This window comes from Ischnura elegans, chromosome 10, assembly GCF_921293095.1.
Source record: "Ischnura elegans chromosome 10, ioIscEleg1.1, whole genome shotgun sequence".
NCBI classification, from domain to species: domain Eukaryota; kingdom Metazoa; phylum Arthropoda; class Insecta; order Odonata; family Coenagrionidae; genus Ischnura; species Ischnura elegans.
In genome coordinates, this window is record NC_060255.1 from 89,805,709 (window position 1) to 89,827,956 (window position 22,248).

General features: G+C 38.4%; 1 protein-coding gene across 1 annotated transcript; it reads left to right on the forward strand.

Annotated features, from left to right (window-relative positions):
- The first annotated feature begins 244 nt into the window (after nt 1–244).
- LOC124166768 (tectonic-1) lies at nt 245–21,331 on the forward strand. Its single transcript, XM_046544447.1, has 9 exons — nt 245–361; nt 5,358–5,566; nt 6,081–6,313; nt 9,149–9,394; nt 11,147–11,306; nt 12,263–12,507; nt 13,475–13,858; nt 17,387–17,682; nt 18,596–21,331. Exons 1-9 carry the CDS (start codon nt 333–335, stop codon nt 19,185–19,187), a joined length of 2,394 nt encoding a protein of 797 aa, XP_046400403.1. The 5' UTR covers nt 245–332; the 3' UTR covers nt 19,188–21,331.
- The last annotated feature ends 917 nt before the right edge of the window (nt 21,332–22,248 follow it).

Here is a 22,248-nt window from a genome sequence, read left to right on the forward strand (position 1 = left end):
CAAATGGAGTTGGGAGTGGATTGGATCTTATGGATTTGTATAATTTTATGACACATTTCTACTTTCAAAATATATCCGTCAGCTCAGGAGTCAATTGCGTTTACCCAACCCTTCATTTTCATGTTTCCTTCTTTTCAGCCGGTTCAATCCTCCAGAGAATTCGTCGTTATTTCTTGGGTGGAGGCCCATATTTGAGGAATCCTGATTTAGTTTTATCAAGTGGTGAACGGTATCGCTTAAAGACAGAAAGCATGGGTGAAGTTTATCTCCAGCTTGGTATTATACTTAGAAACTTCAACTCTCTGGGCATTGAGGTCTGAGCATATCCTCCTATGATAACTCCTATTTGTGGATTATTCAGGTGAGTTTTGTTAAATATTATGAGCCTAGTCTTGACCACACATGTAAGGATAACCATGTACGCACCTGTTTGATTTATGAAACCTCCATTGCAGTGGCATAGCCAGGAATTTCGTTTGGGGGAGTCCAAAATCAGGGGGAAAATTTTTGAAAAACAGAGTACTAAGTAGAGGGTTATATACTAATTTTAACACTTTTCTTAATCTAAAAAACTTCATTTGTCAAAGAAATCTTTTGTAAATTCACGATTTTTCAATATTTTTTTTCTTTTGTGAAGCAAATTACAGCAGACTCCCGATTATCCGGCAGCGGTTCATCCGGGTTGCAGATGATCCGTGCATGATTTCCACTCTCGCTCAATTTTTTCCGCGATCTTTATAAAAATAATAAAATTGGACGTAAAATCATCGGAATTACTGCATTAATGGTAGGACACACCAGGCTTGTTATTTCCACTAGAATCCCCTTCGTAAAACAGAAGTGATCACGTACTAGCTGCATTCATGGGGGCACAGTGTTCCTGTTTTCCAAGCCTCGCAGTGCGCAACCGTGCTCCGTGATCACGGATACACGTCACGCACCAGTTGCAAACCGGGCAACTTGTGCGAGACACGACTACGTGGCGTGGTGCCTGAAAGTGTAGTTTCCGACGTCGTGCAGTGGTTTTGAAGCATTCATGCAAACCTTTTTCTGCATCTGTATTCACACAGCCACGGATGTGTGGTTTTCGAAACCAGGCCTTAACGTGGCGCATTAATAATACGAGTAAAACCAAATTATCGCCACTAAAAAGGTTGTGAACAGGCAAAGAAAGCTCTCATTAAGTCCGCGAAGCACTCTAAAATAACTGAATAATAATATATTGTTTGTTTTAAATAAATTATGAACATTATAAGACATTAAAGTGAAAGTTTAGGTTATCTGTGTTTTCGGATTATTCGTGCAGTCTCTCCCCAACATTAGCCCGGATAATCGGGAGTGTACCGTAATTTTTGTTTTTTAATTTTGATGGTGGGTCCGGACCCCCCACACTAGGGCGGATCGCAAAAATCGATTTTTTTCAAATCCATCTGGCCCAATGAAAAAAAGTTGTGGGACCGATCAAAAATAAGGCCTGAAAAATTTGAGACCTCTACGTGAACCCCTGACCCTCGCTCAAATGCGATTTAGGGGGGGAAGGTCAAAATTCGAAAAATATACAATTTTATGGTCATTTCCTATAGATTTTGCCGAGTTACTGCCCTTCTAGGGCAAAAATTTCGTGCATTTTGACGTATCTGCCACCATTTAGCCACAAAATGCCTAATTTGAGTCCGCGCCCGCGAAGAAAATATTACAACGCCCGCGCAGCGTCGCGGATACAAGAGCTGCTAGCCGATCCCGTCCCCTCCCCGCTCGCTTCTCCCCCTCCCATGCCTCGAATGCAGCAAAATTCATCTCGCGTGTGCTGCTAGGAGGGCGTTTATCTTTGATAATATAAATCGGAAGATGGTAGAAGGTAAAAAACGGTGCGTAGTGAGACGACTTGTCCCTTATTTGGAGCCTCGTCGGCGTTAAACAAATCGATGTTACCAACTTATAGAGAAGTGATGAAACATTTTTAGATCTGCGAACGCAGGAAAGGAGCCTGCGGTCTATGAAGACGCCTCTCGAGCGGCTATAAGGTGTGCGAACTATGGTGACGCGCTTCTCTTCCATTGTGAATGTGACTAAATGGATTTAGCGGTACCACAGGAAGTACTATAACTTACGGAAAATTAGAATAGACAAAAAGTAGGGTTTTATTGAAGTATAAAGCTCAAACAATTTTAAAGGAACATGTACAATTATGCGATATTTTTGCGTGTAAGTGCAAGGAGGAGCATAAGTTTCCCCCAATGAAGAAGTAGTTTGAAAGACAAGCTGACGAAAAGAAAGATGATAGCTGCTGGATTGAATCCTAAAGAAACTCGACAACTGAGGAAAAAAGGGAATAATCGGTGATCGATGAGTCAACATCGTCAATTCTTGTACGGGAAAATAGTATCAAAAATTTTCTTCATCAATTCATTCAAAGAAAATGAAATTAGCCGATTTGTATCTCTACTTTCCTCATAAAATAAACATTAAGGACTATAAACTCAAATTGGAACTTCTTCGGGGAAAATGCGTCTGCCAACTGTGATAGAGGTATATGCAAGAACCAAACAACAGCAATTATCGTTCCCGCAACTTTAGCCGACGCAAATGTCATAACTTCGTAAGATACATCAAAGCTAGTGTACCAGAATCACTTACGTACACAGAAAAAGATGCTACATACTGACAAATCGCTGTCGAGTTTACAAAATTATCCGAATATTAAGAAAATGTTCATCAGATTTAATACAAGCCTATGCTCATCTTCACCAGTGGAAAGACTTATTTTCACTTGCTGGGTTTATCCATTTCCCTGTGAGGGGAGCTCTGTCAGACAAACTTTTTGAAAAACTTGTATTCCTCAAGGGGAATAATACATTCATAGAGAGCAACATTTGATAATTTTTATTTTGAAAAATCTCAAATGTATATGTGTATGTTAGAATTTTTATGTTTATTTATGTGTTAGAACTTTTTAAAAGATGTCTTATTGTTAGTTTCCTTACAAGCGTATTTTGTATTTTAAAAAGTATTTAAAATACTATTTTGTATTTTGTATTTCAAATACCGAAGTCCAAAGTATTTTTTATTTTGCATTTCAAATACATTTTGTGCAGTATTTTGTATTTCAAATACTCCTCGGCCTGTATTTTGCCCAGCCCTGCCTACTGTGGGCAAGAAAAGAGAGATTTCATCAAAGGGCTCCATTTTATTGGAACGAAAGACTATACTCTTGTCTGATGAAAAAAGGCAAGAGGACTTATCAATACAAGTTTCGAGGGGAATGTGTGGTGTTAATTGAAGAAACAGGGTCCCACTTTTGGAGGTTTGCTTCGCCCGTCAGAGGATTAGCAAAAGTTATAAAATTATTATTATGCGATTATCGATTCCTTTCGGAATGAAAAGTAGATACACAAAATTAAAAAAGGAGGCACCTTCCCTTTGCTATAATCATAATTCCAACATCCCTTAAAGAGTAAACTCAACTCGGGATTCCCACCGGGTTAATTTTTCCATAATGGCCAACATTTCAATCTCCGACTCGGGGCTCATCATAAGAGATAAATTTTGTTGAATCCCGAAAAGAGTTAACCCACATCATTCGTCGGGAAAGCATTAAATCCGTGTTTCATCCCTTACTGTGGTCTATTTTCTAATTGCACTATGCTGACTTGGATTTGCGACATAAACATTGGGAGGGTAATCTAGGGACCCAATTTGCGTTGCTGCAAGGATGCGTTCGGCAACAAATCCGAGATTTTTTTAATTGCTGGGTTTTAATATCGACGTAAAGGACTACACGCTGATGATATATTGGAGAGAGACTCCGGTTCCTTCGGCTATATCTGACATTAGCGCTGTGGAAATGAAAAATCTATTAGTGAACGTTCAAAATTGAAGTTAAATATTCTTTTTATTATACATGCGGACGAGATATTCGTGAAAGAATTCACCAAAACTTTGTTGACAGCAGCGAAAGACGAGGAATGACACTGATATAAGAAATATAGACTGGAAAGAAGATAATTGAGTAATTCTTTCGTGATTGTTCCTCACCGGACGATGCTGAAACATCAAATATTAGTAAGAAAGACGAAGAAAGACGCACTTGGTGTGAATTTTGGTGCATTTTGGGCGTGGAAGAGGCGAGCGGGGAGGGGACGCGATCGGCCTTCACCCAAAATCCATTTAGACACAGCTGTCGGACAATACCGGAATAGAAGTGTATATCCTAAGTTCCCACACCTTATAGCCGCTCGAGAGGCGTCTTCATAGACCGCAGGCTCCTTTCCTGCGTTCGCAGATCTAAAAATGTTTCATCACTTCTCTATAAGTTGGTAACATCGATTTGTTTAACGCCGACGAGGCTCCAAATAAGGGACAAGTCGTCTCACTACGCACCGTTTTTTACCTTCTACCATCTTCCGATTTATATTATCAAAGATAAACGCCCTCCTAGCAGCACACGCGAGATGAATTTTGCTGCATTCGAGGCATGGGAGGGGGAGAAGCGAGCGGGGAGGGGACGGGATCGGCTAGCAGCTCTTGTATCCGCGACGCTGCGCGGGCGTTGTAATATTTTCTTCGCGGGCGCGGACTCAAATTAGGCATTTTGTGGCTAAATGGTGGCAGATACGTCAAAATGCACGAAATTTTTGTCCTAGAAGGGCAGTAACTCGGCAAAATCTATAGGAAATGACCATAAAATTGTATATTTTTCAAATTTTGACCTTCCCCCCCTAAATCGCATTTGAGCGAGGGTCAGGGGTTCACGTAGAGGTCTCAAATTTTTCAGGCCTTATTTTTGATCGGTCCCACAACTTTTTTTCATTGGGCCAGATGGATTTGAAAAAAATCGATTTTTGCGATCCGCCCTACCCCACACCTCTCTCCTGGCAACGCCGCTGCTCTATTGTATCAATTTACAAAGTACATATCTGGTACGTAGCAGTAACAATCATCCCCATTTTATGAAGTAGAACATTCATGACTACCCAAGGCAACTAATGTGATTTGCAATGTTTTGACAAAATAAAAAAATGCTCTATTCCAAGATAGAACTAATGAATTCAGACAAGTTATGTAGGGGAAATTTTATGAAAATGGCTCACTTTAAATTGTGTTGTTTGTGATGCCACATAATTTATCATTCTAGCCACAGTATCTGGCCTAAGTGAATCACTTTGTGCCTTCACATCAAATGGTGATTTTAAATCTATGAATATTTCAAAGTGTGGTGTAGCAAAATATGTTGTCATAATAAATTTTTTGGTACTTTTTATCTTATGCTGTACTAATTATTTTATGGTCCAAGTATAGATTTTTTTATATTGCTTGTATTGCTGTAAATATTTGTGATGATTCATATCTCATTATAGTTTACGGTTATCACCTGGTGCATGTGACTCAACTATGTTGTCTTGGCCTAATATTGGGGAAAAATTGCAGCTGTGGCTATTCCTTGTCATATTGTCCAGTAAAGCTATTCTGTGTGAGTTGGAAAATGTGACTTGCCTAGATGGGGACTGTGGACCATCTACTCTTAGCCCAGTACAGATTAGTTCAATGCATGAACAAGGAATCTCAGGTATGTGACTAAATGACCAGACCAATCTAGGCAGGTCATTTTTAGGCATGCCGCAATGGGATCTGAATTTATTTTTTTTTTAATTTGTAAATATCCTGTTTATTCATATTTAATGCTCAGTGAAACCCCTGAGAACTGATTCTTAAAGGAAAAAAATTTGAGTTTCACTATAGGGAGGATTTCTAAAGATGTTATACATACTGGTATTTTTTTAAATGTATACATATTTGAATAAGTTTGGAAAAAAGAGTCACTCCTGTAGCCTTCTCTTTGACTTCATTGTTCATCTTTCAGACATGTAAAAGTCAAACACAAAAAATATGGTCAAAGAGGAATACATATATATGAGCTGCCACCAAGGAAATAATTAGTCATAAAGTGATATGTAATGTTGTCATTAATTTTTAGTATCCTTTTTTCCCTTGTCACCTTTGTGAATATGGTATAGCCCCAAGGAAAAGGAGGAGAGGGCAAAAAACTGATGAAACCAGCAAGAGAACCGTTTTTGTTTCAGTGACTACAGAAGTTTCTACCACTCCTACTGAAGCAACTACTGGCAGCTTGATATCAACAACAGAGATTTTTACTTCTACCAGAGATTCAAAGGATCAGATGGTTGCCACCTCATCAAATAAGTTATCTCCACCAACTCAGACTCCAGCTCTGGATTCTCCCATGGGAAGCAGGCGAATCAAGACAACAAACAGGACTCACCCATATGGCGATCTTTGTCCCTGTGACTTACTGGTTAGTTCAGTTAGAGACTGTTTACACTGGCGGATCAATTGGTAACGACTAGAAATGGGTCAAATTGCATTTTTCTTGAATGAAAATATAAAATTCATGCATGTATCTAATTTTTTTCAATACCTCACTTGCATATATAAATAGTATGCTATTTATATGGACAATGCTACTTACTTGTCTGCCTGATCATGGCCCTTAATGTGCCTCTCAAAAGTATGTGGGGGTCAGTCCTGCCAACCTGTCCCGTCTTGGCCCACTTTTCAGCACTTCACCATGCAACGGAAAGTTCTTGTCTCTCCTCTCCCCTGATACATCTAATTACCTCAGCCATGAAAAAGGTGCTCGTTCTTTCAGGAAAGCCACTGCTTGAATCTGAAGTCTTTTTTCTTCATCATAGGTGTTCAGGAAAATGCCATGTCACTAGTAAGGAAAATTTAGACAGAAACAAAAAGTAAAGTGGCAACTGAATATAGTGTGTAAATAATACCAACAGTAATTATAATAATACATAATATGTACTTTTACAATAGTATGTTTTAAAAACCTCCAAATACTTACACATTAACTTAAGAATGTGTAGGGTAGTGTAATAACATATTGTATTGTTTGTCAACTATTCATCATATAAATTGAATGCTCAAAATTAACTTCAGGAACAAAGCAGTTGATCTTAATCTCCAATGCCCAGTGCAACCCTTATTAATTTATACATCTGCTTCTCAGATTTGCCTGGCATCATGTGTTATAAAAGAATGTACATAACAACATATCTTTCTCATTATCTGAGGACCAATTGGAATAATTTCAATCATATTTTTCAAATTTCACTAGTAATGTTTAATTCGTGACATATCAAGGAAGCTGATGCATGACTAAATTTTGACTCGGTCACTTCCTTCATCTCAAGCTCCAGCTGGCATATGTCTTAAGAAAGGAAACAAGTTGAAAATCCAAAATGCCTTGAGTGTGTTTGGGGTTTTAGAGAACTAGCAAAGATCTCTTTCAGGTTGCTTACTATCCTACTATGTACAAATATGACCTTGGGGCCTAGCGGAGGGTCATCAAATCAATCAAATATGGGCTTATAATTTAGTATTTTCTCAAATTTTGGAAGCAACTGGAAAAAATAATTGAGGCATACAACATCCATGCCAAAATAGTAATATCAAAAAATTTACCCCAAATATTTCATACTCATTTAGAATTCAGTTCAAAAGTCATGCTTTAGATCTTGCACTGAAATGAATGGTTATCACCTTCCTCATTTAGTGACTTAAGAAAAACTCTGCCAGCCTAAGTACCTATTTATTGCCTTAAACAGTTAACATTAAGCTTTGCAATCATGTTATACTATATAATGGAAACGCCAAGAAGGAGAAGAAAAAACTTAGGGGGGTGCCTAAGATATCTTGAGTTACATTCACTTTTATTGTAATAAAAATACAATCAAGTCTCCTGCAAAGTTTAAGCAAGTTTTATTTAAACTGATTTAACACATATACTAGATAGCATCGTCCTATGATATAAAAAAGTCGGAATTGTGGTCCTGCAATCATCTGCAATGCAGGCGGCCCTCTCAAGGAGGGAGGTGGTGCCCCCGTATATAACCGCCACCGACTCTGATCCATGCAAATATGTAATCTATAAGTACAGTACACTCTCGATTATCCGGGCTAATGATGGGGAGAGAAGGCACGAATAATCGGAAAACACGGATAACCCAAATTTTCACGTAATTTTTTGCCGTGTTCATAATTTACCTAAAACAAACAATATATTGTTATTTTATTTTAGAGTGCTTCCCGGACTTAATGAGAGCTTTCTTCGCCAGTTCGCGATCTTTTTATCGGCGGTAACATGGTTGTACTCGTATTATTAATGCTCCATGTAAGGCCTGGTTTCAAAAACCACACATCCTTGGCTGTGCGATCACGGATACAGAAAAGTGGTTTGCATGAATGCTTCAAAACATATGCTTGACGTCAGAAACTACACTGTCAGGCACCATGCCACGTAGTCGCGTCTCGCACAAGTTGCCCGGGTTGTAATTGCTGCGGGACGTGTATCCGCGATCACGGAGTGCGGTCGCGCACAGCGAGGCTTGGGAAACAGGAACACGGTGCTCCCTTGAATGCAGCTAGTACGTGATCGCTTCTGTTTTACAAAGGGGATTCTAGTGGAAATAACAAGCCTGGTGTATCCTACCATTAATGCAGTAATTCTGATGATTTTACGTCCAATTTTATTATTTTTATAAAGATCGTAGAAAAAATTGAGCGAGAGTGGAAATCATGCACGGATCATCTGCAACCCGGATAAACAGCAACCGGATAATCGGGAGTCTGCTGTAAAATGAAGTTAAAGGCCAATATTCAATGTATTTTGTACCACCTTTTTGAGCATACCATAACTCTAATTGAAAGAAGTGAATAAAAATTATACTTGTAATAAAAATTTCCGACATGAAATTCAAAACTTAGCAGCAAAAAATCTAAAAATCAATCTACAACATGGTTTTGGAAAAAAAAGCATGTTTGTGATATTAGTACTTGTTGGCATATGTGAGAATGCACTGTGAGAGAAATGTGGACAAATAAAGCACCCCACCCTGGTTGTACTTGATAACCTCTATGGTTCGAAACATGTCGTACAGACGAAATAAATCAGTGGAAGTCAACGAAATCTCCTTTTCATTTTCGAGTATTAACTCCTGCATAGTTGAGCCTAATACCATGGAACACCCCTGGGTATATAATAAGCCTGAGTGCATGAATGCATTTTTTTGCTGAAGTGAAGAATGCCGTATATTTTTACTTTATTCTGAATAATCTTCAGGTGGGCTCCTGTGATCCAAACTGCTGCTGTGATGTTTTGGATTGCACTGAGGAGGAAAAGGAGGCATTTTCCTATTGCTTGCCTCTCCCCTCTGCTGTGCCTGACCCAAGGTTATGCCAGCAATATAAGTGGATTTCCACACCAAACCACACAATGGAGCTGCAAGCAAAGGACAATGACCAGAAAAGCCTACTGTGCATCAGCCGTGATAACAATCCCAGTCGACTGGCTCTAGCAGACTATAGTGTGAGTCTTTAATCCCTTGAAGCATCAATACTCTCTTAGCACAAAAGATATTGGATTAAGAGCACTTTGAGGATTCAGCAATGACAGTGGAACTGAATTCCTTGTGCTCAACTTTAATGTAATCCAGTGACAATGTTGTCATTCCATTATAAATTCTCTACTCTTACTGCTTCTATAGTGCTGCTACTCTTCTATGTGAGTGGTGTGTTCACAATTCCCTTAGTTTGAATGTTGATAAATCTAATCTAATTTATTTTGCAAACAAAAACAAGCCTCAGGCAAACATTACTATTAAAATTAATGGTGAACTAATACCACAGAATACCACTTCTCATTTCTTAGGAATCAAAATTGATAGCAGGTTGTCCTGGGACAGTCATATTCACCATTTACGGAATAAATTGAGTTCAGTTTGTTACCTTATAAGATCTATTCGGCATACGGTTAGCATTGATGTGTTATTGTCAGTCTATTTTGGTGAATTTTACGCCCATGTAATCTATAGTATTCTTTTCTGAGGTTCTTCACCAAAGGCTAATGTTATATTTAAAATACAGAAAAGAGTTGTTCGACTTATGTGTAATGCACCCTTCAATGTACCATGTCGCCCTCTTTTTAAAAAACTTTGCATCCTGCCTCTTCCTTGTATCTATATATATATGCTGCAATCACCTGTGCTAAACTGAATCTCTCCAGTTATAGCCAAAATGACTTACATCACAGTTATAACACTAGAAGTGCTACAAACCTACGTCAGGACTAGACATACTGCACTAGGACCAAAAAATATGGGTCTTATACTATTTAACAAGTTACCCACTGGAATAAAAACTGTGAATCGAAAAGTTCATTCAAGTATGCACTTAATCAATATTTAAAAATAAATGTCTTCTACTCAGTCGACAAATTTATGCAGCACACATAACTTGCATTAATTATATCTTGACCTGGTATGTATTTGTTTGCAATTACAAATTGCTGGACAGTTTACTAAAGTACTTGTATTAAAATGTGTTTATGTGTATATATTTCATTTTTTGTATTGGGTTAGTATTTTCTGTATTTGTAAATGACGAATCCCATACCTACACATGTTTGTACGGTCTTTGAAGAATAAATTCTATTCTATAAATATGAAGTTCACCATCAACAGAGGGTAATAAACATCCTTCAGAGTAAACTTGCTTAGATATGCATGAATCAAGTTGGTTGAGGTATGGTAGGTTCTGTTATATTATTTAATCTTAAAATCCAATTTTATGTCCTAAGTTTTACGTGTAAAAATTCCATGTTCTATTTATTTTGGTAGTTCGGTACAGGAGAGTATGCAATCCTTTGACCAGTGGCTTGTTGTCTTTTTTGGCAACATATACAGTAGACTCATTATTATTAGACATTCATCTTTTGCTTTCCAGGCTACTGTTCAGATCCCTACGCTATCCAGGTTCCATGATTCCTCTGACAATTTACCTGGATAGGGTTTTGGTCAAGGAGCAAATTCAAGGAACCAGAAGGATAGCAGAGAGATCTGTGAAGTGGCCCAGAAAGTCAAAGGCTTGAGAGGAATTTTGGCAATGAATGTGAATTTCACCACTGTTTGTGTGGCAGCTGAAATATTTCTCATGTATCTTGATGTACATATATCCTGATGAATCTTAAATTGGAAGCTGTTAAGAATCTTGTCTTTCATTTTGAGCGCTATAATCATAATCATAGGTTAATCACTTGTTTTATTTTTAACTATTATTACAGCCTGCTAGGTCGCTGAAGGAGTTCAGAGAGTTGATTGGGAAGAAACAAGTGTTTAAGTGGCCCAGTCTCTCACATAATGGTGTGTTGTTTTCTGGGAACTCATCTTATAAGGTTGGAGATGTGCTGTGGGCAGTGGAGGAGTCAACCCTTCTTCCCTTGGGTAAGCATTGATTCTGCCATCTATCTAGGTTATTTGGTGTGAAAGAAATACATATGGAAAGGATGATTGATATACTTTCACTGTGTTGGTAACATTATTCTTCCCTGTCTTGCCGGAAAGTGCACTTTTAAACATCAGAAAAAAATATTATTTCCCCTAACTGTACATGTGCCGATTTTTTACTTACAGTTACTGTAGGCTAGCAATGGTACTAATTTATTAAATATGTATGTACTATGTGAATGACATACCATGTATGTATGTATATGTACATGTATTACGAGAAAACCTTTTAGCTTGGACTCATGTTAGGATCATTTACACTTTCAAATCTTGGAAAAAGATGTTTACATGTCAGGTTCTCACCTTTGTTAGTGTATGAAATCACTTATGATGATTATATGTAAAGATATTTGGTGAATAAAATCTTAAACTATTGTCAAATAAATCTTTTCTTCTGATATGTAATTTTGAGGAAAATTTTAAGACTGTTATCAAGTAAATGATTTTGTTTTTAGCGGTATTGGTTTTGAAGATAGATATGTGGCATACTTTTTTCACCCTCAGAAAGTTGATAAAAAAGTTTCAATCAAGAATTATCTAATGGGCAACCTTCATTAGTGTGATTGGTAAAGGGAGTTAACTTCATCATCAATTCTTGCATAGGTTTCCTTGGTGCTTTTCATGATGAAAGAGTGATTCCAGATTTTTCAGCTGCTTCACTGTCTTATGGTGACAACAGTTTCCGAAGCCATCTTGCTTTTATGGTCAGGACAAAGGTTTGTCGACCTGATGATGAAAGCAGAATGGTTTTCAAAACTATTTTCACCATAAGTCAACAAACACACCAGAAAAACCCCAAATCCTACACTCTTCATCGTCAATATGTACTTCATTGAAGTTTTCCGATGTGATGATTCCTTTTCAATCAGCAAGAGAATATCTTAAATTTTCAGAATTAATGTCCAGTGGTTTCAACAGTCTTTGCCAGAGAAAGAAGTTGGTGCGATTTCTGGAAAATTGGAAGTCTTCATGTGTTCTACCCCTTCCATTTGTTGAAGAGAAAAGTGGAGAGTTGAGAATCTCACAACATAGAGCTGTATTGAGACAGAGATGCTCAGCACTTGGAGCTGAAGCTATCTCAAGAAATCTAACAATATTGAGTTCTCCTCTTCTGTGGCCCAACTCATCTACTTCCTATGTAAGTGCACCATGAGTGTGATAATATGGAAATTTGGAAAATTAATGAAAATAATCTTAGAAAAGGAAAAAACTTTGTGTGCAGTTATGGAATACTCTGTATAGGTTTACTTCTTGGGATTATTTCTAAATAACAGTGACTTAAACCTGGTAATAATGCCTTGACCTATTGAACCACTGGATAGTAGAAGCTCGTTCTAATGAGTACACCAAGAATTGTATTTTAAATGAGTACTTGGCAGTGTGAAAAAATATGGATATAGCGAGGCATAGAAATCCCTGCCACCTCAATTTTCAATAGCAAAGGAGTTTTTCATTCAATTACATAGTATGCTCTTCTAGGAGAGCATTAATTGCATGAGGAACTTTTCTTTTACTAGTGTTAAAAGCTTCATAAGGCATAGCGATTAGATTATTCCATAAAGTAAGATCTGATCCTTTTCCGGCAAATATATTCGAAAAAAGCTATTTGGGCTTCCAGCTGGGTGGTCTTTTTCCATTCTGCAGACATTTTGGAACCCGACTCATGTTCTGAAACATTAGCAGATTGGAGAGAGACCACCCAGCTGGTAGCCCGAATCACGATTTTTTGCATACCTGTTACTTTCAACAAGTGAACAGTGATTACTCAGGTTTTCCCACAATTTATTTTGGCATTGTTTCTTTTTTGTACGTGCTCAAGTCCTGGGTCCATCAACTAAATCAATTCATGGTTTTTTGTAAGCCCTTTTGTTTCATAGAGTAAACAGCATTCAAAATTTTTCCCACCATTGTTTTGGTTGCAGTTCTTTTTGGTATCTATTAAGGTTCCGGTTCAAACAGCAAGAATCAGTGGAACTGAGAGTAAAAGAATCAAACCCACCAATCCATATAAAATACCAGTCCAAGTAATCATGCAAGCATCTTTGTGTGGAAGTGCCTTTTTTGGTCCTTGTAGAGTTGCCAGCGAAAATTTCTTCTCATTCAAGGCGTGTCCCCCGGAGTCATGTATCCGTGCCCAGCAGTGGGTGTGTGGTAGCCGAGGTTTTGACGACTGCATTGAAGTGGATGACTTGCCTTATTCTGAGCTACAGGGAGACATTTGCAAGAACGTGGTCATGGCTGTTCGTCTGGTGGTGGACGTTCTGGGAGTCAACATTCATTCCGCCCAGGCGTATTTTGTTTTGTCAAACATCTCCTTTGGCGGGGAAGCTAGTGCTATATCCCGTGTGCACTTGGTCTCCTTCAAGTGGTGGAGTTCAGAGGAGGATATTGGTGCTGAGTATGACAAGGACCGGATGGTGTGGAGGCGGAGTGGCAGCCCAGGTTATATCACAGGAGAACCTGTAATGGCAGGATGGAAGGAGACAGTGGTGTGTGGATATTTTATCCTACTCTTTCTAATTACTATTACTCTTTCTAAAGTAGTGCCAACCAGTGGGGGCTTCTATTACTTGGATAGATTGTAGGACAGTGTAAAATTTCCAATGAAAGATGCATTCCTTCTTTTACTATGATTAGAAATCTCATTACCCTTTTCTACTCCATGATGAAAAAACTGTTAAGTTCACCAGTTTAAGAGGAAAGCTAAAATTTATGCTTAATAAGATGAACATTGTACAGGATCAATGTTCCTACAGCATCATATTGATCAATAGAGTTTATAATATGAAAAAGCTAATATTTTCTATGGATACTTGGCGGAAAATATACTGGTTATGGTATCCCTATATATATGAGAATTTTGACACTAGCTAATATTTTAATATGTTTTTTCCAAGTGTTAACTTCTGAAAACTTGTTTGTGTTTCCATTATTTATAATTTAGCTTTTATTATTAACATGTTCATTACGGTATGGCCCACTGGTGGTTTACACCCAACTTCCTTCCTGTGCAACAGCAAACTTACTGCAATTTATAAATGAAATGCATACAGTCCACGTGTAACACCACCCTACTCCCTAACATAACTTCAGAATGGAATTTGACAGCTAAAGTTGAAAAAAATGGGACTGGTGCCACCTGGGTGGTGCTTCCATGTGGCTACACTGTACACTGCCTCATTCTAACATCCAGATTGTGAAAGCCCCAAAATTAACAGCACTGAATCTTGGTAGTGAGCCTTTGCCACATTCCTGAGGCACTTGACTGAGAGTACTCTAGTGCATTCTGTAGCTGCATTGGGGACAAACGGTGGCTGCCCCATGTTCCTTGCTTCCCTTATACAACAACAACATCCCACTCCTAGTGGTAGAAAGCCCCTGAGTGCGGTGCCAACTCTGAGCAGGGGCTAGAAGGTGAGCCAAGGCATGATCCTCTGGTTGGTCATAGAAATAAGTATATCCACAGTGCTTCGGTGGATACTACCACAGCCTAAACTCGGGAAGGTAGATTCAGCTCGTGGACATGTTACATAATAACAAATTTCTGAGGTTAGTCTACCACTGTCTTGTCAGGAGTGGTTGCCTCTGTCATACCACGGTCCAAGACTTCTCAGTTGATACAATGAGCTCTTGCTTGAATTTCATCTTCCTAGTAAATCTGAGCTAAATTCAGATTTGAACTTTCAGATTCAGTTTTCCATTGCTATAGTTGTTTTTATTGTTCTTGTGATACATAAATTTTCTCTGATTGTAAGTGGTGAGCCAAGTTGCAGATGGGCGGCCATTTTGCATGATGCCACCAAGTCTAGCAAGTGTGTGACCCACCGGTAGATCAATCTGAGCTTCAGTCGCACCACGGAGGTAACTATGTATATTGTGGACACATTAAGTCTCTAACGTCTCAGTTTGCTAAATGGCAACAGCTGCAAACTGAAGAAATACGGTTAATTTTAGAGATGGGTCGAATAGCAGATTTCTCGAACTCTAATATCGAATTCGAATATTAAATCATTGCTCAAATATTCGAATACCTCAAATTTTGAATACCTCGAATACTAAACGATGAATGCTGGAATGTTTGACTCGGTTGCCTAAGCAGCAGGCAACTCAAGATTTTGGGGAGTAATTTTGATTTCCTTTAAAGGATTTGCACAGGAATTTAGCTGATTAATGGAATATTTTAATTTCATGGAAACAATTGGGCATATAATTAATTCAACTAACATCGTTTTACCCTCACGCCTGCTGCCAAGTGCTAGCTGACAATCTGAAGCATTTTGTAAAATACAAGCTCTTCTCCACCGGATTTTCTTCAATTATTTTCAGTCCATCTTTGGGAGTTCTCACGAGACAAGAAGATGAATTGGAAATGATATCAGGGAGAACCCAAAAATCCTGAGAAAATATCCCTTCCTCTGGGGCTTTAACAATAAAGATTTATAGCACCACTCATAAATTGTAGCTTGATATATGTTTTCGGAAAAAAATACCGCATCAACTTCCGAGAAACTCTGCTACTCATATCGAGTCTCGCCAGAATGCCAAGTCTCCGTCCTATTTTGACATTTATTTCCTCGCGTAAAATGCTTAAATAAAGTCAGAAATTCATCGCGTTTGGTCTTGTTCTTTTTTAAATTACGCGCACATTACTAATATTTCAATCCAACAAAGGTGTAATATCAATTGCAGAAAGTCATTATAAGACACCTTTTGGGCTAATAGGTGATTCATGCAGCAGTTTACCTCCAGAAAATGGAAACTTAGAAGCAGGTAGGCTGAAAAAGGTCAGCGGGTGAGAGAGGGGGGTGGGGCACGAAACACATTTCTTTTGTTCTTGTGTAACTTGATATTTTTTTCGAAGCTAAGGTCTTCGTAATACAATCCCTGCGCGAGCTGGGACATTTTTTTATTTCGGAGAAGAGGAAAGCCTCAGAGGGGGGCTAGTGCTGAATGGAGGGGGATAGCGGATCTTGGGAAATGCGCTAATGTAACTATCCCATGGTACTCATGCAGCAGTTGACCTCCAGAAATGGGGAACTTCGAAGCAGGTAGGCAGAAAAAGGTCAGTGGGTTAGAAAAGGGGGGCGTGAGACACGTCTTTATTGTTCTCGTGTAATTTGATATTTTTTTTTCGAAGCTAAGGTCTTCGTAATAAGATCCCTGCGCGAGCGAGAACCTTTTGTTTGATTTTGGAGAAGAGGAAAGCGTCAGACTGGGTGAGGCGAATGCTGAATGGAGGGGGATAGCAGATCGTGGGAAATGCGTCAATGTTACTATCCCACGGCACTGAGTTTCTCCCTATGGTAGTTTCATCGCCTGGAAAAGATTCAAACTAATTGTAAGTGCCTGTCCTTATTAGCCATAAATGACACATGGTAAACTCTTCGTCTCATTTATAGGAAACCTGCGCGAGCTGGGGCCTTTTGTTTGATTTCGAAGAGGAGGAAAGCGTCGGAGGAGGGGCCGAGGGCTGACAGATAGAGGGGGAAGCAGATTTTGGGAGTTGCGCAACGTAGATACTATCCCACGGCACTAAGGGGTTTTCCTGGTGGGGGAAACCGGGGATTTTCGGATTTTTTTCACCCGGATCAATTTAGGTTCCCCACTTCAAACTCTTTTCACCGCTCTAACCCGCGAATTTGATGTAGTTCGTTAACTTGCCTAAAACGGTGCTGCATGCACTAAAAGACTAGAGTTCTCTACATTTTTCCGAGTCGACTACAAACGACGTGCGTGCGACAGTGTACGACGCGAAATTGAAAGTATTCGAGGTATTCGAGGCGGTACTTTTCGCATAACTATTCGAGACCTTGAATATCGAATACTTTCTAGTATTCGAGTATTCACGGATACTATTCGCACATCTCTAGTTACCTAATTTATTACTGCTCTAGGAGGAAGTGGGGTATGACCCAATAGTGGGTCACTCCACAGTGAACTAGTTTACGATTTTACAATTGCTTCTGTCATCCAATCAGAATGTTTTGAACACAAAGAGTACTTTGATATTTTGGTAGGTCCTTGGTGGGGAGGACGTGAAGCAGCGAGAGGAAGGTGTTGAGGGAGGAGGGGTGTTGGAGGCGATTCACGTGACCCCTCATGCAGATGGCTGGCTGACAATGTTGGGACCAGTGGCTGGCACGCATATTTGTGGGGGTCCGAGGAAATCAGTGCGCTTCCGACACTCTGCTCGATGGAGCTGCTCTCTTCCTGTCTTCTTGGCAGACTTCTCAGCTAGTGGATGTGTGGCCCTAAAGAGGAAAGCACTCTCATTGCTCCTCGGCTTGGATTCTATGGGCAATCTATCAGAGCGGTAAGTCCTTTTCTTGTGAATTGTGGATGAACCAATTCCCTAGTTAAAAAACCAGTGGGGTGAGGACATGCAACAAAAAGTATAAGAGGCCACTAATATATGCAATTGAGTGTAATTGATTAATAATATACCCTCAGGATGTTCTACTGCTGACCGAAGTTTAGGAATGAAAAACTATTTTCTGGGTATTTTTAGGCAAAAATCATTTCAATAAGCATTTCCTCTTCCCCTTGATATTCTCCTCAATTAGGTTCCTTGTTGTTCATGGAGGTGAACTTTTCTCCTCTTTTGCTCCCCTTTTACCCCTTCCTCTGTCGCCATGTGACATCAGTGTGATCATCCTTTCATTTTTCCACCTCAAAAAGCACTTTAGTGCTCATTATGTAACAGAACTCCTAATTATATCATCCTCAGAAAACTTTACAACACACCTATGATTTATTTTTGGCTCTTTCTCATGCCTTTAAAACAGTTATCCCCATTTCTCACAGTTGCCACCCAACACATCTTTTTTGTCATAGTCATACACCACATCTCTTCATCCCATAAAAAAACACAAAAATATTTTCTGCCATGATAAAATATGTGTACTAATAGGACTCTAAAATAAGTACTTGTTTGGAAACAATTTCATCCCTGGTTTGGAAATGTAACTAGTTCCATGCTTGATCGATGATAGGGAGATCCAGGAAATCTGGTCAAATCAAGTGAATTTTTTTTTTGCAGCTACTTTCCCTCTTTTCTGTTTATATTGTGAGCCTAATAGCCCCTATTGTCAATACCAAACTGTGCAGTGTATGTCTTATTGTTAGATAGGTATTATTTTTATTTAGAAAATAGAATGTGGTAAAATTTTGCCAGATAACCCCCTTATTCTTTCTATTCTTCATATTTTCATTTCATATATTTTAAGATTCATCGCAATGTATGGTGATTCTGCTCCGGAGCGACTAGTCGAGTGGTTGCCATTGAAAATGGTGTCGCATGATGGAAAGGAGCTGAGCGAGATGGCGTTGGAGGATGGGAAGGGGGACAGGAGCTCGAGCGAAACCAGAGGGACGTATTGCAGAGGAATTCACAGCAGCGTGCACTTGGAGATAGCCACTGCCTTGGTTGGTGCAGCCAGCAATCCTCAGGCCAAGGTGCTGGGTGCAGTCCTTCGAATGGGGCCCCCTATCGACCTCAAATCATACAAACTGCGACTCACAGGGAAGGGAGAGGTTGTGGCAATGCCGCCTGCAAACCAAACGTCGGGTGGAGTGGTGCAAAACAAGAGAGGGGAGGTGGTTCTTCACTTGGGTCTGGTGTCATCCGTGACATTTGCAGATGTCACCAATCCCCCTGTGATGGAAGTGGCTCCCCCTCCGGTCTATCACATCCGCCTGCCTCATGATTTCTTCCATCCATTCCTCTCAAGTGTGGCACCATCTCTCCAGAAGTCTCATATGCTAGCGTTGACCCTCCCTTTTGTTACATTAATGACATACTCAGGAATGAGGGTATGATGCCTTTTGTGGACATACAGTTGTTTAATCTAGTCAAATGGCAACATACCAAAGAGCACATATCTATTTTACTATTTATTGAGTGTAATTCTATAATATTGTCCATGCCCTGTGTGCACTATCCCTACTCAAAGCCTGAGTGAGGGCTGTGATGGTCCTTTGTGTTATATTAAAAGCATAATCAAGAATGAGTTTGTGGTGCCTACTGCAGATGTGGAATTGTTTCATCTAGTCAAATGGCAATGTACCAAAGAGCACATATTTTACTATTGACCTAGTATTAATAATGTTCCGTCCATAGCTAGTAAAAAAAAACTTCACAATTTTCAAGGTTGAAAGTTGAGTGTGGCACGTGTGCCAGCCAAGACTATTTGTTTTGTTATATTGTTATCATGCTCCAAATTAGGGCGTGATGACTACTTCAGATATGAAACTGTTTAATCTTGTGAAATGGAAACATGACAAAGAGCACATTTTTTTGCTATCTATCAAGTGTTTTATAACATTCTGTCCATGACCAGTAGAAAAACTTCCCATGATTAGTCTTTAAGTATGGAGAATATTTATGTATGTGCTTCTAATAGATGATTGATTTCCTTATCGAGTCTATACTCATTTTCTTTCTCAGTGCTGTGGCTGATAATTACACAGCACTGCATTCTATCTAACACTGTCCTCTGTGGGTTCAAATGACAATTGATCTCCTCATCGCTAGGATACATTTAAACCCTCAAATCAACAGAAAGAGTACCTTATCTTGCCATAGCATGAGTAGGAACTAGGTTGAGCCCTATACCTTGAAAAACATAAAGGTTACTAAGAAGTATCACATTTAAATTTGATGCTTGATAATCTATCAGTATGTAACTGTTCAATAAGTGGGAATTGGAAGTGCATATGTAATAAGCTTTATTTTTATACTTAGTTCCTGAAAGATTTTCCACCATTCTCCCATGTCTGTCTCTCTTGGAAGACTTACTGACATTAATATGTGTGTCACTGTCTCTCACTCTCAACACTTACTCCAATGGCATTTCCCTTATTTCTAACTGATAAGAATATTGTGTACATTAAATTATGCCACGGATTGTCATGAAGCCCATTGACATTTGAATTTGTACTAGTCCAATGAGCACCTTCCCAATGTTACGGGAGCATATTGCCTCTCTATTCCGTCCGTGCATTTCAGAGGCCACAAAATTATATTCTAGTCTTTTCTCATAATATAATGTGAAAGCCGCACATATATATGTTAAAAAAAATAGATATCAATGTTATGCTGAGAGAATATAGTGTGGCTCTAATATTTCACTACCCTTGCAGTTCAGTATTTCACTGATTTCGCAGATAGATGAATTGTACTTCTGTTGAACATCACATTATTCTGGAATGACATAAGCAGATTCAGCCCAAGTACGTCTACCACAAGATACAATTCTTGTGCCAATCCATTAACTTTGCTGCATATTTAATGGGTGGAGATATTTCTGTTTTATAGCAAACTTGTCAGGGAAATTCCAAAGGAAGCTTGACAGTAGATTAAAGAGTTTGCTAATTATGTTTGCGATTGGCTAATTCTTCGATTGCAACAGCCTTTTAACTATTTATTTGGTCTCCGGCTTAATTTAAGAAACAAATATTTGTTCTATAATGCCTCTTTTGGAGCAAATATTTCAACAGATAGCTTTGAAAGTGGGTAGCATACTGTGTTCATATCAAACAAAAAAGCCAATTTGTTTTCATTACATATTCAAAATGAATTTGAATACATATTTATGAAAACTATGATAATATTAAGGGATCATCATATGCTTGAGGTACCTAAAAGAGTCTTTATCGATTTATGCTGGTTCCAGACTAATAAGCACGTATAGTTTTAATAATTAGCATGCAAATTTCATGCATGGTTTGGAGAAATATTTTGTTCCAGGTAAGCATTTAAATCCTTACCTATTATAAAATATGATGTGACACCTATTCATGTAACAAAATCTATTGAAACCAAATGTCAAACAGATTTCATAATTTTTACAAATATTTCAAAAACGTTTTGTAACACAATTTTGTTCCTCAAAACCTGAGTATTGTAATCTGTTGGATGTTGGCGTAAGTGATGGTGACCATCAACAATAAACTAAAAGTAAATTGATAATAATAATAATAATATTTATTTGCCCAAGGATACAATATGTCATGATAAAATCATTAAACAAGTATATAGGGCACGTCAAAATTAACAAATTAACATAAGAAAATGCTACATTTCAGATTGAAGATATTCTTTTATACTATAAAAACACTTCTCTATTAAGTAAGCAAAGACCCTCTTTTTAAAAACATCAATATTTTCTATACTTTTAATGTTTACAGGTAGGTTATTATACAATTTTGTACACATGTGCTCAGGCCCTCTAGATACCAGAGCTAGGTTCGATTGTTTGACATGAACGTCATAACATCTCCTTGTTTCATAGGAATGTATCTTATTATTCATAGTAAAACAACCTTTATACCTTTTTACATATATGACACTCTGATATATATATACGCAAGGTACAGTGAGTAATTTAAGGCTTTTAAAAAAAGGGCGACAATGAGCTCGATACTTTAGTTTGCACATACTTCTCACAAATTTCTTTTGTATAACAAACACATCATGAAGTTGGGGCGAAGATCCCCATATTATAATTCCATATGAAATTCTTGAGTAGAATAGTCCATAGTAGAGGGTTTTCAGAACATACTGGCTTACACTATGCTTTAATACTGATATAAGATAAAACACTGTATTCAGTTTTTTACATAGGTGCTCTATATGTGCATCCCACTTCATATTTCTATCCACATAAATTCCTAGAAACTTTACACATTCCATATCATTAAGATAATTATTTTTACATTGCAGTAGATCATTGTCCTTTGGGCTGTGCCCAGCAGAAAACAATATCACTTGGGTTTTATCATCATTAAGCCTTAGTTCATTGACATCACACCAAGTTTGCATGCATTTTATTATATATTGACTGGAATCAATTAACGCGGTCAGATTTTTTCTTTTTGA